General features: G+C 36.2%; 2 protein-coding genes across 2 annotated transcripts in view; both read left to right on the top strand.

Moving 5' to 3' along the window:
• Window positions 1–729: 729 nt before the first annotated feature.
• Window positions 730–9085, top strand: LOC110448165 (high-affinity choline transporter 1-like). Its single transcript, XM_021494265.1, has 8 exons — window positions 730–1124; window positions 1409–1519; window positions 2820–2975; window positions 3160–3308; window positions 4175–4321; window positions 4543–4672; window positions 5965–6182; window positions 7643–9085. The coding sequence occupies exons 1-8, from the start codon at window positions 959–961 to the stop codon at window positions 8201–8203; spliced, it is 1638 nt and encodes a 545-aa protein (XP_021349940.1). The 5' UTR covers window positions 730–958; the 3' UTR covers window positions 8204–9085.
• Window positions 9086–18657: 9572 nt separating this feature from the next.
• The window catches only part of LOC110448166 (high-affinity choline transporter 1-like), a 14041-nt gene continuing 13459 nt past the window's right edge, over window positions 18658–19239 (top strand). Inside the window, exon 1 of the mRNA XM_021494266.1 lies at window positions 18658–18852. Coding sequence (XP_021349941.1) covers window positions 18658–18852 — 195 coding nt within the window. The remainder of the gene's footprint in view (window positions 18853–19239) is intronic.

The following is a 19239-nucleotide window of genomic DNA, read 5'->3' as shown; positions in this document are numbered from 1 at the left end:
CAGCAAGTCTGATTATGTTTTTGTATAGGAATCTTTATTTCTGAAGTACGTGTGATTTCACATTTCCCAGTGAAGTATCGATATTGGGTGTTAACATATCGTCACGCACGCGTACTCTTGTTTACCCAGTGTTACTATCATTTACACTACGTACGGTATTGAAATGCCCGATACGCAATACGGAAATGAAGGCACGAAAATACAAGAAAAACATGTGTATAACGAAAGGTTGGAAATCCTTAAGATAACATGTTCTCGAAACATTGCTATGTTAGAGTGTTTATTGCCCTGTGATTTAAAAAAAAGTATGAATTAAGATTTTAACATTGGCGCATTCAGTAACGGTTAATTTATCTCCATATCATCATTGCCGTGCTGGTGAAATACCAGCTTTGTCCTCCTGACATTTTGTCACGGGGAACTCATTCGGCGTCGGATAACACCAAATGTCCCAGGTGAAATCAAATTACCACTGCTTCAACTATTTTGAATATGTACAATGCTTGCAGGGTGCATGCAAAGACTACAACGACTATGGTCACTATCATAATTTTATATAAAGCGTTGCGGAAAAGTCGTTTAAATGTGTGTCCAGACGATGTTACCTATTCGTTTACCTGTGGTCACGTACAGACAAGTGTACACTGTAACATACCCTATACGCTATGTTAGATATTAAATGAAATTATTTTTGAGATGACCCCTGCTTTTGCTTCTCTAGGTCTCGGTCTCTGCGCTCAGTGCTAGGTCTACCTCAAGATGAGAAATGTTTTATAATAAGGACGACACAGAGACGACAGGTATCAGGTGTTACACCACACACCATGACGCCTACAAGTAACGTATGCAACAAACTTCAGAAAAACGAAGGACACCGGGACGGTTAAGATGTAGCCGCCATTTAAACTCAGTAACAAACGTTTCCTCTTCCAGATATTTGATGATGAACAGTTAAAACATGGCTGTTAATGTTCTCGGTTTGGTGGTTATAGTGGTATTTTATGTTATTATTCTTATTATTGGTATTGTTGCTGGACGTAAGAGCACCAAATCCAACAATCCCGACGAACTGTTCATTGCCAATAGAAGCTTTGGTCTGTTTGTGGCCAGTTTTACCACAGCTGGTAAGTACTGCAACATTATTCGACAAACTGTATATCTTCCCCGACAGGCGATAATAAGTTTGGTGTCTTAAAGAAATATTGATTTGTTTGCCTTTCTGCAACAACTAACTACTTAGTTTTGTGTGTGTTTAACATCCTCTTATCAGCTATGACCATTTAAGGACGTTTGGACCTTTTACTGATCAACATGTTTAGTAATATTACCATTCTACAGGTACACAGGTAGGGCGGCTTTATCAATGGAATAGCTGATCAAAATGTTTGGTATTACTACTATTCTACAGCTACACAGGTCGGGGGTGGCTATATCAATGGAACAGCTGAGGCTATGGGCAGAGACGGATTGGTCTGGGCTTTACTAGGACCTGTCGGATATAACATTGGCATGGCTATGGGTAAGACAAATTACAGTCAGCACTCACCTTACCTTCATATAGATGCATAGCTTATGTGTACAATCAGACGATTTGTAACATCAATACAACGCTAAAGATACCAGTATCGAATATTTGGTAAATTATTCGTGTCGTTCGATAGTCTGTGATTGGCGCGGTATTTCTGAAAGGTTGGAGCCATTCTTTCATCAAAATGCGTGTGTACCCTTTTCCCCCATTTAGAGGTCCAAAACCTGTAAAATCATTATATCTAAAATGCATATCTTTATTTCCATACAACTACACTTGTTTGATGCTTTGTGCTAAACAGAAGAGAGCAGTTGTGATATTGTTGAAGTTAAATGTTCTACAATAACAAGTTATTCTGAAATTGTCGAAGTTATGTGTTATAAAAATGAGGGCCAACTCTAATATTGATCAAGTTAGAAACAACCGCAGACTTCATACTCACATTGGTTGAATGTGTTTAAAGCATTTAAAGCAGCGAAGACTGTAATTGACATATGTTTAAAATCTAAAAAAACAAATGAAACGAAAACCAGCAAGTGAAGCCATATTGTTTTTAATACAATCAAATATTTGTCAACATCCTACCAAGAATGACCGGTGTCAGGGCGGCGAATGTGACCCAGTGTTCAAAGAAAGATAAGTCGAATACGCTTAGAATGTTACGACGGCCTATACAAACGGTACATTGGGTATTTAAAGTATGTTCTTTTAACGTTATATGAGTTGAAAAAAAAAATTAAATTGCTTAAACTTTATCAATCTTTCAATATCTTGATCAATATTTTATTTTTTAGATTATTTTTTTAACAAAATCCATTACATATTTTTACGTCTGAATTGGTTTGCTGGATGGATTTTTATTTCTTCCACTTTTGCGCAAGGGTCAGAATGAATAAACTGTTTTCCAGCAGGAATATGATATCAGTGTACAGACGATGTTCGTACTTCTATCCTCCTGAGGGGTCACGCAGGTTACATGTTCATGCGGAATAGTTTCATAAAATATCAACTCCGAAAATTGCACCGCTCCACAAATCAATGCTTTGTAACAAAAGAAGGCAACTGAACTGGTATTGCTGACGTTATTTGTTAGGCAGAAAAAGATATATATCTGATATTTATATTTTTTATGAACAGAAATGATTAATTGTCCGACAGAAATATCACCATAATTGAAGTATATCTTAATAAATTGAACAAGATGCGCATGATTTAGTGTCTACCCCTGTTACTAGTTACACAGGTTATTATTGCTTTATAAATTTATCGTCATATATGTCTATTTCTCTAGCTGGAATAATAATCGCCCCGAAGGTCCGCAGTATGAAATACTCCACCATCTTTGATCCTTTCCAGCAAAAATACGGAAACAAAATGGGAGGACTTCTCTTCTTTCCTGAGTTGTTTGGAGACCTGTTCTGGGAGGCTGCCATTTTAGGAGCTTTAGGTACACTGTGTTTGGGTTATTATGTTTGAATTGATATTTCGATGAAAACTATTTGCATATCTTTATGGTGGCGCAATCTGTGAAATCATGAGTGAAAGAAAATGAAATATTTTGTTAAAATCACATCACCACAATACCATCGTTTTCCCCCTTTTTAATTGAATTTCTAATAAAATGTTTCCAGGCACGACGCTATCTATAGTACTGGGCCTGGATATGACCATGTCCGTGATCGTGTCGACCTGTGTGGCGGTCGGCTATACCTTATTCGGGGGCCTCTACGCAGTGGCTTACACTGACGTCATCCAGCTCTTCTTCATTGCAGTTGGCTTGGTAGGGTTTTATTATTTGAACTACCTTGATTATTTTTGAGTGTCGTGTGCAATCTGTAGAAATTTGTCTTTTATAATAGCCTTCTTCAGCCTTAATAAAAGGGGACATGCCGAGTGGAGGAAATTACGTCAGTTTAATGGATGACATAGGCAGTGTGTAAAGTTCTTTATTCTAGTTCCGGTTGGGGAAAATGTTAAGGCCAAAATAAAAACGATGTGTATGTGTAACATCTTATTGATAAAGATATTTCATCTGTTCATCGTAATCTTCAATAAATGGAGGGTTGCCCTTTTTCTGTAATTTTCGAGCAGGTAGCTGATTCCAATAACCAAGCACCCAATCATGGAAATATTACTCATATTTTCCGGGACCCGCATTTTGCTAACAAGCAAATTACAGTGTTGGTTTCCATACAGGATCAGTCACAATAAAGCTTCCATATAAGATCAGTCACAATAAAGCTTCCATATAAGATCAGTCACATTACACCTTCCATACAAGATCAGTCACAATAAACCTTTCATATAAGATCAGTCACAATAAAAGTTGGAATAGTTAGTTTTTTCTATGACTAAATAATTGGTCATTGTATCTTAAATTGTTGGTGACCCACATTCTATCCTTGATTTGAGGGGGACATCATGAAGGCGTCGTTTCCTTTTGGATCACTTGGTTTCTCGTTCGCGTCTTGGGAGAACTTGGTATTTATCGTTACTTTGACATATTTTGATTGGAGTTAAGGTTATACGGGTATTTCGTTGCTATAGTGTGATATCTTTTTTACTTTGATAAGAAGTCAGTGTGCTTATATTGTTTCTTAAACACTGGAAGCATGACTATTTGTGAATAGTTTTATATTTCTTCAGGTGCTGGCGATACCTTTTTCTATAATGAATCCTGCGGTGGATATGTCTCGTATCCAGGACACATGGACTGGCCACATGGAACCAGAACTCATTGGACTGTACATTGATACAGCATTAATGCTTATCATGGGGGGAATGCCTTGGCAGGTGAGTGAGAACTAAATAAGAGTACAAAGTGTTGAGTTTGATAAACATAAAACAAAAAATAGTGTATTACAGAAGTCATTTTGGTCCCATTAAAGCTCAAGTAGTAATAACCAAACGGTGAATTACCTGTAAATTTTTAACATTTCATTATAACGTAAAACTGCCTTTCTTGCTCAAGAGGGGATAATTTGACTATGTTTCCTGCTAACTTGGTTTCGTAGGCGCTGTACCAACGCGTGCTTGCCTGTAAGAGTCCAAAGATAGCCCGGAATGCGTGTGTAATGGCAGCATGTATCTCCCTACTGCTAGCCCTACCTCCCACAGCTGTGGGGGCCATAGGATCCGCCGCAGGTATGGCTAACCTAAACAGTTCTCAAAGGTGACAAATCTTCTAACGTTATTTTCTTTTTTTCAAAGTTCACTGAGGAAAATAATTACAATTACAATTATTTCATAACAAACATCATGCTTAACAAATCGCTTATTCCTTCACATTTTCACAACAAACAGTTCAATAACATTATCCCAATCCATGGTTTAATGAAACAAATAACAATCCACGGTATAATCAAAATATTACAACCATTGGTTTGATTAATATAGTATAATCAATTAATGTATCCAATCACTCCTTTCAACAATTCAATGAAAACGTTTTGAACAGCTTGATCAATGATTAATTCAGTTGCTAGTTCCCAGGTAACGATAACGATAATTACCGCGACATTTTAGTACTTTTTCTAATTTCAGCAGGTTACCATATAACAAAATGATCGCAGAGCATATGTAACAACTTAGTTTACAGAAGCATCAATCAGCGCCATCATAAAATAACGTAATAGTTAAAGCACAAAAAGCGCTAAATTAAGATTATTACCGCTAAAATATGTACATTGACGGAATACGTGATCGTAAAACCTGTTTCCTGTTATGACACATGTTTATGTCACGCATAGATATTATCCGCGTTATAAACTCTATTGTAACCCTATTACTACTGTTTAAGTATCGTTGTACCTATGTATGCTATATCAAACGATCTGGTGATATTGTTTGACATAGATTGTATGTTTTATGACAGATGAACTTAATCTCTGATGTTAACAGAAATAAACTGAAAACAGTTCAACTGTATATTGTTTGTCGTCGTTTTAACAAAGCGTTGGGATATATCCCTGTAGGTTGACAATAGAGGCAACATTCCCGAAAATTGCAGGGTTTGTAAATTTAATTTCCAAGTTTTAGTGAACTACGAAGGTAACCGGCAACACCATAGTATTTTCATAGTTTATCATAAAACTTTCATAAAAGCATGTAAAATGTGATAGAAATATCCAGTATGTATCTTATAAGACTATCAAAACATTATAAAATATTAACTACTCACTGTAAAATGTTTATAACATCTTAATTTAGTATGTAAACAATATGATTATTTCCCAATAAGAACAATATGTGTATTTACTATGTTTGCAGTGTTGATAGATATACATTTAGCATACAATTGCGATATTGAATAGCATATCTCACAATGTAAAAATATTGGTAATAGATTTAATCCACTAAGTCGAAAATAGTTTGAAATGCTAACAATAACAATATGTTACAGTATGAACAATAGACTGTTGAAAAATCTGTTTAAGATTGGAACGCCACTGAATATCCGGGAAATGTGCCGCTTGACTACAAACAGTGGGCTCACATTTTCCCCATGGTACTTCAGTACCTCTGCCCAACAGCGGTCTCCATCATTGGTATAGGAGCCGTCTCGGCAGCAGTCATGTCTTCTGCAGACTCGTGTGTTTTAGCTACTGGAAGTGTGTTCGCAAATAATGTATACAAAAATATATTTCGACCCAAGGTATATATGACTTTTAACAATGTCTTGCAAAATGAATAAACTTATGTTTAGGGTTTTTTGCATGCAAATTCATAAAAGAACATGCATTAGAACATGTTTCGTAATCAAAACTTTTATTGGCATTTAACATGTTACAATTTTTTAAGTATATGATAAAATTGTGTTTAACATGCCATCAAAAATTGTTTTGCAAGACAAAAGGATGGTATCAACTTATATGCTATATTTTGCTGTTAAAATATTTTCAAACTGACAAAATATTTTTCAACATAATATAAATGATGATAAGGATTCGGGGAAACACTCACACAGCTAATGTAGATGTTATGATGAAAAATATTGATTCAAAACTAAAATGGTTGTGAAGAGATTTCAACACATTGTACATGTCTGACAGCTAAGCATATCTAGACAAGCTAGTTAATGACTTGTGACCAGTTATTCTTGAGACGAAGTCTTTAAGGATTTTGATCATTTGACTCAATGACAACATCAATAAATTTAGCAAAAATAAAGCCCTCCACTAAACAGGTTAAAGACAAATTAAAATAACTATATTTAGAAGAAGTTGCTAAAAGACAATTACCACAATTGACACCTGGGCTTTGAATTTTGGTCAATATTACTAAGACGTTCATTCAAGCGAAGAACAATTAAAATAGAATTACTCTAAGTTTAAATTATTTGATATCATTTGAAGTGTTCACTGCATTTGACACATTTGGCCTTGAAAGCGGCTTGAGGTATTTTGTGTGAACACATTTAAAGTCATTTTCCGCAGAATGCTGCGCTATCGAATTCCAAATTTTGATTAATTTATCAATTATTTATTTATTGACGTATTATCATTTCCGTTGTTGCAGGTAACTTTACAAATGTGAAAAATCGAATAGTTTATTGTTCTCCAGTACAATGATTACATTTCAGGGCAGAATGTACCGATATTCGTGCTTTGCATTTGTGAAGTATAATTATAATATACTTACATGTGAAATATATATTATATTTAACAGAAAATTGAAAGCTTGAATTAAGAGAAGTGATATAGTTACATCATTATATTGACTATGTACAAATGTGACAACTATCGCCATACTTCTGGTACAAGAAGTGATGATAGAATGACCCTGGGAATTGAGAGAGAAAGGAAACATAATAGATTAATATATTCCTGTAGTCGTATACTCGTGAACCATTATATGAAAACAGTGTTCAAATGTTAATGGTACGTGGAAAGGTTAAAATGCACGTCATTTTATATATTCAAAAATATTGTTTTTTTGCTAAGGTTGAAAGTTGCTAAGTGCAGTGTACGTGATATTGTGTTGCCGACCCGTTATTTCTTTTCTTGTGGCATTTTTTAAGTTTGGAAATGTTTCATTAATATCTAATACTTATAATCTTCAATGATCGGTTAGGTTTACCTTGACACTTTCATAAACGAAATTTGTATGTTCCAGGCAAGTCAGAGAGAAATAGTATGGGTACTTCGCCTGACGATAGTCGTTGTTGGTACCGTTGGAGCGGCCATTGCCCTCACAGTCGGCAGTGTGTACGGACTATTCATAATGTGCGCTGACCTGATGTACGTCATACAGTTTCCTCAGCTTGTCTGTGTTCTATGGGTCAAGTGTGCGAATACATACGGCAGCCTTACTGGCTTCGTCATCGGTCTTTTCCTCCGAGTGGCGGGAGGGGAACCGTTCCTCAAGATAGCTCCATTGATCCAGTATCCCATGTACCACGAAGAATACGGACAGCTCTTCCCTTTCAAAACTGTGTCAATGCTTTGTTCCCTGTTCACGATTTGCGTTGTGTCGTACATAACAGAGCGACTGTTCACCCAAGGGACGCTATCCATGAAATTCGACATCTTCCATTGCTATAAAGACGCGGACGAGGAAGAGAAAAAAGATGACGACGGAGATATTGAAAAGAAAGAACCTTTTATAGCACCGGTAGAGCCAGACCATTTTGAATTACATCAAGTAAATCAACGGACGCCAATTAATTCGTTTTGAACATATGAACTTATATCATTATCATTAATGTCAACGTTTAGTTATTAACCATATAATTGCGTAACACTCGGTGAAGAATAATTAGCAAGACAACAGATATTATTTATACAACCTTTAATATGTATTTTCCCCACCCCAAACACATCTCTTTGTGGTTGAACCTCTGAGAAGGATATATGTCTATAACCTAGTACACGGAGACGCTACATGCACTGAAATAAAAGCGGAAGCTGGGCTCGCTATCCAGTGGTTGTTTTAACTAACACAGAAATATTGAGGAAGCTGTTATAAGAGAAAATCCAAATGTAATCTAGCGTGATATATTTGACTTTGTCTTGATCCCACATTAGTACATTGCCTAGGAAGAACTTCTTTGGGAATATGAATCAAAACATAAATATGTTTGATTTGATAAATAATGCCTCATAGTCTAAATTGATGCATAAGAAAGAACTGGCAACGCCGTAATGCACCTACATATCAAACTGGTTTCTCCCCCTCCCCCCATATCTGTAACCTTTACAATGGTTAATGATGCTTCCGTTGGAAAAAAGTTTAAGAAATGTATAAGAATCTTCATAGAGACTGCTACTGCTCTCAATATTTATTTTAACCAGATGTCTGCCCGACTTACGTTCTTTTATCAATAAAAAAAGTCCCGTGATTTTTTGTATAACAACTGGTTATAAAACACACTTTAGTTACTCTGTGACCATTTTATGAAACAATTAACTAATACTCTTACTGCATATTTTACCCAGTTCAGGATATATAAGACCCCATATACGTGTCAGAATATGTATATGTAATATCATTGATTTTACATCTATGTCAATGATTTATTATAACACGGCTATTTTGTAAATATGGTTTGAATCTAAATATGTAACACGGTCTTAATAAAAGAATCTATTATAATAATTAAATTGTCAGCTCTTTTTCAAAAAATCACAATTTAGATAAAAACGTCAATTTTTGGAAATCAAACATTACTTGTGAAGCATTCACCTTGAAACGTTTGAAGATGAATGCAATAATCCTTATTGAAGAATGTTTGTTTCCTTTGAAAACATTTGCTATGTAATTAAATGTTATTCATTAATAAGTTAATATTGCTTGTAGTCCAAGCATTTTCATTGGCTTAAACATTTATGTTATCAACCCAAAACTTAAAAACTTATTGATGTCGCCGTTTGTAACGTCGCTTTTGATTTGCTGATACAGCGGCGTAATAATTTCGAAGAGAAAAGAGTCCATTAATAAAAGTGAATTTTCACAGGGATTGTGTATGGTGTATATTTCCTATATTTGGAACTCCCAATGAATAACCCTGTAACTGCCCGATAGAAAAAGAGCCTCAGTCGTAATGCAATATATCATGTATAATGTTTGTGTCAAAAATCTATTTCTTTTCGATATAATTTCTCGAGAATATACATGAATAGTGCTATTTAAAGACATGTGTCATTTCATAAATAACGAAAATGTTTTTATGACATAATCATTCAGGGGTGCAGTGAGCGTAGTCGAGGATGCAAAACTTCATAACACACGAAGAAATGAAATTTCCCCTATGAGACTAATAGAATCTTTCCCTACCTTGAGGGTGTGACAGAGAAATCTCCAACCCGAGGGGTGGTGTTTTTTTGGTTGTCTAACTCGAGGCTCTGACGAGGGTTAGACTACAAAAAAATCACCCGAGATTTCACTGTAAGACCCTGAAGGTAGGGGATGATTCTTTTTCTCCCATCCTATATTTTCAGTCACAGCTCCACCGATAGTAGTCTGCCATGTTTGTAAACAAAAACACATGTGGGGTATGCATATTGTCATTCACTTTTGATGACGCATTTTAATGACGTCAAAATTGAACACATGCTAAACGGTACGAGGCTTTCTCCCCCTAGGGGTGACAAGCTGATCATTCCCGGCTAAAACGGGAGACACACCTGTGAAGGATGGAAGAAAATTATATCTTTTCATCTACAAGCATCTTTTGAAACCTTTTGTCGTCGAAATATATCAGTAAAATCACGACATCCGGAGCAGGCTCTTTAGTAACGAATCAACTTGGGCATTAAAACACCGTTAGGAATGCAGGGTTGTTTCCGATCGCAAAACCGGATCCGTTCAACTGAGTGTAAAGCTTAGTGATAAGCTTTCTCTGATGGTCATGTTGTAAGTTAAGTTTCAGGAAAGTGGCTGAAGTAACAGATTATGCACTATCCTAGTTTTGTTTTTAATTTAATGACAGCACAGCAAGATACTTTACTTCACTTGTTCCAGTCTACTCATCTGTAAATGAGTACGCGGTTGGGTAGTGCTAGAATTGTAGAATGCTTGCTGTGAACGCCGAAAGGCAGCACTGGCTGTATGCTCCCCAGGGAGTTGATACAGATATTGGCTGGTTGCAAATGCCCTATAACCACGGATAATAATTTGTGAAGGGCTTTGAGTCGACCTACGAACTAGTTTGTGCTATAGCGGTATATAAGAACTTTATTATTAAACATTTCCAACATATTCAATCATCTGACCTAATTGCCAGACCCCCGTCCCCATCCCCCACAACCACCACTCATTTAAAATGCCTGCAAAGTCCGTCCCTGTCTATCTAATTCAGTGAGCTACGGCTTTACGGTAGTCATGTCCCTGAAATAAAGAATAATCAACGAATCAATGAATCAATGAATCAATAATCTACGAAAATTCAATGATGGTCCGAAATTACCGGCATATTGTTGCATAGTGAGCTGTTTTAGCGTTATAGATTCGAAACACATGTACTTTGCATTCTCAATCAAATTTTCAAAAGCTAGCAAAGTAAATGTTCAATTTAAAACAAACTAAGTATTTATTATTCATACTTAACTAATGATCTCATTCTGAATGGTTACAGAGTAACCTATATCGTTATGATCATACTGTATGAAGGGGTTCCTAGAGTTACATATATTGTTACGTTTTTACAAATTAGAGGCTTGGTAGCCGATATTACCATGTTCATAAATTTAAACGGGTTTTAAAAATGTGTTACATTTGTCATTATAGAGACGACCGCAGAGGATATCATTATAGAGACCAGACGGAGAGATTGTCATTATTGGTACCAGACGAAGCTATTGTAACTATCGGGACAAGGTGTAGAGGTTTCGGGATCGGGACCTGATGGAGAGGTTGTCATTAAAGGGTTAAGGGCAACAACAATAAGCTACTGAATACTTTTTGCTCTAATTGAGTAAGTTGAATAAGTTTGGTGTCGCGAAGCAATTATAAATGTAAGAAATATTTATGCCATGCTGCTTGTTCACATGGAATGACGTCAAGACTGCAAGCTTGTACACTAGACAACAAAACTACTCAACAACAATTGTGATTGTAATGGCTGTTTATTATAACGACATTATATAACAACATTACACAACTGCATATGACTTTACATAATGTTTAGCAATAAAACAGTACATATAACAGTACATAGCATTACGTATTTGCCAAGGTAATTTAAAACAAGTTTGACTTTTGTAGTTGAGGGTATATATGGCCTCACCGTTACATAATGATTAAACCCTCTTAACAAATAGAGGTATAACAATGAACGTGACTAAAAATACAAATTGATAACAAAATACTGAAGAGAACAATTATCATCAAGAGCAAAGGAAATGTAAAAATGAATTACTTAGAAATACCACATAATTTCACCCTAGTGGAGAAAGGGGAGGTGGTGGGTATGCAAATATAAATGACTTTTTACCTTTAGCCTTTGCTCTTTCTTCTTAGTGACGCTTTGTGTGCGAGTCACGTGACCTATACGCAGAAACTTCCGCCAGGCGTCATTATGATGTCACGTGACTAATGTGCATATCCAAGCGTGTAGCCAAGCCACTCGCTTGAAATAAAGCACATGAAAATAACACTTTATTAAATTAAAATTAAAACCACAAGCACACATCATAAATGCATTTAAATATAGATATTAATTGTTTATTTACTTGTTTGACTTTCTGCAACAACTTACTATTTAGTTTTTAACATGTGCTTCCTTACCTTGTTTTGTTTGTTTTTACGTCCTTTTATCAGCCATGGTCATTTAAGGACATGCCCGGTTTTTGTGGTGTAGGAAAACCGGATTAACTGCATAAACACCGCCGACCTGCGGCCAGAACCCACAAGCCACTGGCGGTGGCAGATCATCGTAGACGGTCAGACGCCTTAACAACATGGCCAATGCGGACTCCATGTGCTCCCTTACAGGACTCACACAACTAAATCAGCCAATCAGCAAGTGTTTCATACGATTGTAATCCCTACCTCAAATTGTTCCGGTTCAATACAGTGCCTCCGAGTATTTGTTGACATATTTTACATTGAATGAAATCTAGATATTGTAGAAAAATGTATAGTTTTAGTAGATTTTAATATGTGATGGCGGATTGATATGGGTCAAACGTCAGGGGGTGTTCCCGTCCCACTTCACCGGTTTGGTTTGTAAACTTCCGGTTGTCAAAAGCAGACACATGTAGCGCTCTTATATGCCACTAATCTCAACAAAAATGCTTTTGAAGCCTTTGTCAGGTATGCATCTGTGAATCTAGACAGATGTCACTAGTGTTTAACTTAAAATATTAACGCTATTAGCTAAAATGCATAACTGTATTTCCATACAACTACACTTGTTTGATGCTTTGTGCTAAACAGAAGAGAGCAGTTGTGATATTGTTGACATTAAATGTGTACAATAACGAGTTATTCTGAAATTGTCGAAGTTATGTGTTATCAAAATGAGAACCAACTATGATATTGTTCAAGTTAGAAACAACCGCAGATTTCATACTAATATTGATTGAATTTGTTTAAAGCAGCGAAGACTGTAATTGACATATGTTTAAAATCTAAAAGAAATGAAACGAAAACCAGCAACTGAAGCCATATTGGTTTTAATACAATCAAATTTTTGTCAACAACCTATCTAGATTGGTCGGTGTATATTTTCAGGGCGGCGAATGTGACCCAGTGTTCAAAGAAAGATAGGTCGAATAAGCTTATAATGTTACATTGGGTATTTAAAATATGTTCTTTCGACGTTAAATAAGTTATAAAAACTTTTTTTTAAATGGCTCAAACTGTACGTCTGAACACCGGGGTTTGCTGGATAGTTTATTCTTTTCTTCCGTTTTTGCGCAAGGGTCAGAATGGTTAAACTTACGTTTTCCAGGAGAAATATGATATCAGTGTACAGACGATGTTCGTACTTCTACCTCCTGTATAGTCACGCAGGCTACATGTTCATGCGGAATAGTTTGAAAATATCAACTCCAAAAATTGCACCGCTCCACAAATCAAAGCTTTGTAACAAAAGAAGGCAACTGAATTGGTATTGCTGACGTTATTTGTTATGCAGAAACAGATGTATATCTGGGTTTTTGTTTTTTATGAAATGATTAATTGTCCGACAGATATATCACCATAATTGAAGTATATCTTATAATAAATTGGACAAGAGGCACAGGATTTAGTGTCTACCCCTGTTACTAGTTACACAGGTTATTGTGGCTTTGTAAATTTATCGTCATATATGTCTATTTCTCAAGCTGGGATAATAATCGCCCCGAAGGTCCGCAGTATGAAATACTCCACCATCTTTGATCCTTTCCAGCAAAAATACGGAAACAAAATGAGAGAATTGCTTTTCTTCCCCGAGTTGTTTTGAGACCTGTTTTGGGAGGTTGCCATTTTAGGAGCTTTAGGTAAACTGTGTTTGGGTTATTATGTTTGAGTTGATACTTTCGATGAAAACTATTTGTATATCTTTATAGTGGCGCCATCTGTGAAATCATGAGTGGAAGAAAATGAAAGATTTTGTTAAAATCACATCACCACAATACCATCGTTTTTTCCCCTTTTTAATTTAATTGCTAATAAAATGTTTCCAGGCACGACGCTATCTATAGTACTGGGCCTGGATATGACCATTTCCGAGATCGTGTCGACCTGTGTGGCGGTCGGCTATACCTTATTCGAGGGCCTCTATGCGGTGGCTTACGCTGACGTCATACAGCTCTTCTTCATTGCAGTTGGCTTGGTAGGGTTTTATTATGTGAATGTGTGTTTTGTACAAACAGATTTGCACTACCTTGATCATTTTTGAGTGTCGTGTGCAATCTGTAGGAATTTGTCTTTTATAATAGCCTTCTTCAGACCTAATAAAAGGGACCATGCCGAGTGGAGGAAATTACGTCAGTTTAATGGATGGCATAGGCAGTGTGTAAAATTCCTTATTCTAGTTCAGGTTCGGGAAAATGTGAAGGCCAAAATGAAACGATGTTTATGTGCAACATCTAATTGATGAAAATATTTCATATGTTCCTCGTAATCTTCAATAAATGGAGGTTTCCTAACGAGTTACGGAGTTACCCTTTTTTGGATGCTGTCTACAGCATTCATAGCGGTCCTCGCCAAGCCTGTACAAAACAGACTTTCTTCTTCCGCGGAAGATCTTTAAATGCTGTGTTGATTATTTCACGGTATGATTAATGCTTTAAAATGATGAAATAAACGATCCATTAATCAAAGAAAAAATGTAAAATTTCTTCAAAACAACAACAACAACACTTTATCTCCTTCCGCGCAAGATCTTTAGATAATGCGTTCATTATTTTATATGATCAATGGTATAATATGGTAAAATAAATCTGTATAAGACAAACAAATCAAAGAAAATATGTAAAGATCTTTAACAATGGCGTTTTCAATCAGTGAAAGTCCGAACTATATTTGGTTCAAATTACTACGCCTCGTATTCCAATACTCTAAAGTGTGTGTGTAAGTGTTTTCTCCCCTTGTACATCATTGCGTAGTTTCATGCTCGCGACTTGTTGAACTTTGTTTCAATGGAAAGGACCTAAGTGAAAGAGAATATTGACTTATACTAAAGTAGCCGTCAGCAGATGTGCCTAACGAGTTAATAGATAGCTTCCCAATGCGACAGCAGCTGTGCCTTACGTAATTGTAGATAGCTTCCCAATACAGTCTCTAGATAATGGCCCGATTAGTATAATACAAGTGCTTCGTGAATATAGCATATTGAACATCAAAACTTAAAACCGTATATACAGCTTATCCACATTAACCAGAAACTGAATTGTTATACAGGTCTTTAACCTTCGTTACGATATTCAGAGAAGGAGGGGTACACAAGGGATTACATAAGTCCGTGATTACTTTGATTCTGTAATTCTCGAGCAGTAAAATACCCAAGCACCCAATCATGGAAATACTACTTATTTTTCGGGGACCTGCATTCGCCTAACAAGCAAATTCAAGTGTTGGTTTCCATACAAGACCAGTCACAATAAAGCTTCCATATCAGATCAGTCACACTAAAGCTCCCATACAAGATCAGTCACAATAAAGCTTCCATACAGGATCAGTCACAATAAAGCTTCCATACAAGTGCAGTCACAAATATAGCTTCCATATAAGATCAGTCACAATAAAGCTTCCATATCAGATCAGTCACAATAAAGCTTCCATAGAAGATCAGTCACAATAAAGCTTCCATACAAGATCAGTCACAATAAGGCTTCCATACATGATCAGTCACAATAAAGCTTCCATACAAGATCAGTCACAAATATAGCTTCCATATAAGATCAGTCACAATAAAGCTTCCATATAAGATCAGTCATAATAAAGCTTCCATACAATATTAGTCACAATAAAGCTTCCATACAAGATCAGTCACAATAAAGCTTCCACATAAGATCAGTAACAATAAAGCTTCCAAACAAGATCAGTCACAACAAAGCTTCCATACAAGATCAGTCACAATAAAATAAAGCTTCCATACAATATGAGTCACAATAAAATAAAGCTTCCATACAATATCAGTCACAATAAAGCTTCCATACAAGAGCAGTCACAACAAAGCTTCCATACAAGATCAGGCACAATAAAGCTTCCATATAAGATCAGGCGCAATAAAATCAAGCTTCCATATAAGATCAGTCACAACAAAGCTTCCAAACAAGATCAGTCCCAACAAAGCTTCCATACAAGATCAGGCACAATAAAGCTTCCATATAAGATCAGTCATAATAAGGCTTCCATACAATATTAGTCACAATAAAGCTTCCATACAGGATCAGTCACAACAAAGCTTCCAAACAAGATCAGTCACAATAAAATAAAGCTTCAATACAATATGAGTCACAATAAAATAAAGCTTCCATACAAGATCAGTCACAATAAAGCTTCCATATACTATCAGTCAAAAAAAAAGCTTCCGTACAAATTCAGTCACAATAAAGCTTCCATACAAGATCAGTCACAATAAAGCTTCCATACAAGATCAAGCAAAATAAAGCTTCCATATAAGATCAGGCGCAATAAAATAAAGCTTCCATATAAGATCAGTCACAACAAAGCTTCCATACAAGATCAGTCACAATAAAATAAAGCTTCCATACAAGATCAGTCACAATAAAGCTTCCATACAATATCAGTCACAACAAAGCTTCCATACAATATCAGTCACAATAAAATAAAGCTTCCATACAGGACCAGTCACAATAAAGCTTCCATACAAGATCAGTCACAATAAAATAAAGCTTCCATACAAGATCAGTCACAATAAAGCTTCCATACAGGATCAGTCACAACAAAGCTTCCATACAAGATCAGTCACAAAAAAATAAAGCTTCCATACAATATCAGTCACAATAAAGCTTCCATACAAGATCAGTCACAATAAAGCTTCCATACAAGATCAGTCACAAATATAGCTTCCAAATAAGATCAGTCACAATAAAGCTTCCATACAATATCAGTCACAATAAAGCTTCCATACAATATCAGGCACAACAAAGCTTCCATACAATATCAGTCACAATAAAGCTTCCATACAAGATCAGTCACAAGTATAGCTTCCAAATAAGATCAGTCACAATAAAGCTTCCATACAATATCAGGCACAACAAAGCTTCCATACAATATCAGTCACAATAAAGCTTCCATACAATATCAGTCACAATAAAGCTTCCATACAATATCAGGCACAACAAAGCTTCCATACAATATCAGTCACAATAAAGCTTCCATACAATATCAGGCACAACAAAGCTTCCATACAATATCAGTCACAATAAAGCTTCCATACAAGATCAGTCACAACAAAGCTTCCATACAAGATCAGTCACAATAAATTAAAGCTTCCATACAAGATCAGTCCCAATAAAGCGTCCATATAAGATCAGTCACAATAAAGCTTCCATACAAGATCAGTCATAATAAGGCTTCCATACAATATTAGTCACAATAAAGCTTCCATACAAGATCAGTCATAATAAGGCTTCCATACAATATTAGTCACAATAAAGCTTCCATACAAGATCAGTCACAATAAAGCTTCCATACATGATCAGTCACAATAAAGCTTCCATACAAGATCAGTCACAAATAAAGCTTCCATATAAGATCAGTCACAAAAAAAGTTGGAATAGCTAGTTTCTTCCATGACTAAATAATTGGTTATTGTATCTTAAATTGTTAGTGACCCACATTCTTCGCTAGATTTGAGGGAGAAATCGTGAAGGCGCCGTTTCCTTTTGGATTTCTTTTTTACTTTCATAAGAAGTCAGTGTGCTTATATTGTTTCTGAACGCTAGAAGCATGGCTATTTGTGAATAGTTTTATGTGTCTTCAGGTGCTGGCGTTACCTTTTCCTATAATGAATCCTGCGGTGGATATGTCTCGTATCCAGGACACATGGACTGGCCACGTGGAACCAGAACTCATTGGACTGTATTGATACAGCATTAATGCTTATTATGGGGGGAATACCTTAGCAGATGAGTGAGAACTGAATAAGAGTACAAAGTGTTGAGTTTGGTAATCCAAGCTGTAGATGGTTGGAATTAACACAAAACAAAAAAACAGTGTATAACAGAAGTCATTCTGGTCCCATTAAAGCTCTAATAGACATAACCGAACGGTGAACTTACCTGAAAATGTTTAACATTTCATTACAATGTAAAATTGCCTTTCTTGCTCAAGAGGGGATAATTTGACTATTTTTCTGTTAACTTGGTTTCGTAGGCGCTGTACCAACGCTTGCTTGCCTGTAAGAGTCCAAAGATAGCCCGGTCCCCCTACTGCTATAGCCATACCTACCACATCACACTTATACAGTGCCGCGTTACCTATTTCACCGTGACAGTGCGTGTACCATGACATTATAAAGAATATCTCTGACAGTGTGACGGTTTAAAATTTAAAAAAAAACACAGCGACAGGATAGACAGGTACACCAGATGTTGCAACAAACGACGTGGCACCTATTAATTGCATATGTTTGAAACATCAGAAATAACAAGGACACCGAGACGGATACAGATAGGAGTCAGAAACAAACGTTTTTATCTTCAAGATATATGACGATACGCAGTTGAAACATGGCTGTGGATGTTCTCGGTTTGGTGGTTTTAGCGGTATTTTATGTTACTATTCTTATTATTGGTATTGTTGCTGGACGTAAGAGCACCAAATCCAACGATCCCGACGAACTGTTCATTGCCAATAGAAGCTTTGGTCTGTTTGTGGCCAGTTTTACCACAGCTGGTAAGTACTGCAACATTATTCGACAAACTGTATATCTTCCCCTTGGCCCCTGACAAGAGATAATAAGTTTGGTGTCGTAAAGCAATTATTGGTGTAAGAAATATTGATTTGTTTGACTTCTGCAATAACTTACTTCTTAGTGTTGTGTGTGTTTAACATCCTCTTATCAGCTATGACCATTTAAGGACGTGCCAGGTTTTGGTGTTGGAGGAAAACCGGAGTACCTGCAGAGAAAAACACCAACCGGCGAGGAGTACCTGGAGACCGTCCCATGTAGGCAACGAACCCGCGACTCACTTGTTGAGGACTAGTGATCGTAAACGGTCAGACGTCTTAACCACTTGGCAAATTCGGGCTCCGTGTGCTCCCTTGCGTCGTATTTCTAATAATTTATATAATGAATGTTTTGTATCAAT

The sequence above is a fragment of the Mizuhopecten yessoensis genome, unplaced genomic scaffold (assembly GCF_002113885.1).
Source record: "Mizuhopecten yessoensis strain PY_sf001 unplaced genomic scaffold, ASM211388v2 scaffold3855, whole genome shotgun sequence".
NCBI lineage: Eukaryota > Metazoa > Mollusca > Bivalvia > Pectinida > Pectinidae > Mizuhopecten > Mizuhopecten yessoensis.
This window is presented reverse-complemented; position numbering and strand designations above follow the sequence as displayed.

Coding starts and splice junctions, on each gene's coding strand:
- LOC110448165 (XM_021494265.1), top strand. CDS start 959: ATGGCTGTTAATGTTCTCGGTTTGGTGGTTATAGTGGTATTTTATGTT. Junction 4,322..4,542: donor TGGGGGGAATGCCTTGGCAG/GTGAGTGAGAAC, acceptor TTGGTTTCGTAG/GCGCTGTACCAACGCGTGCT. Junction 6,183..7,642: donor AAAATATATTTCGACCCAAG/GTATATATGACT, acceptor TGTATGTTCCAG/GCAAGTCAGAGAGAAATAGT.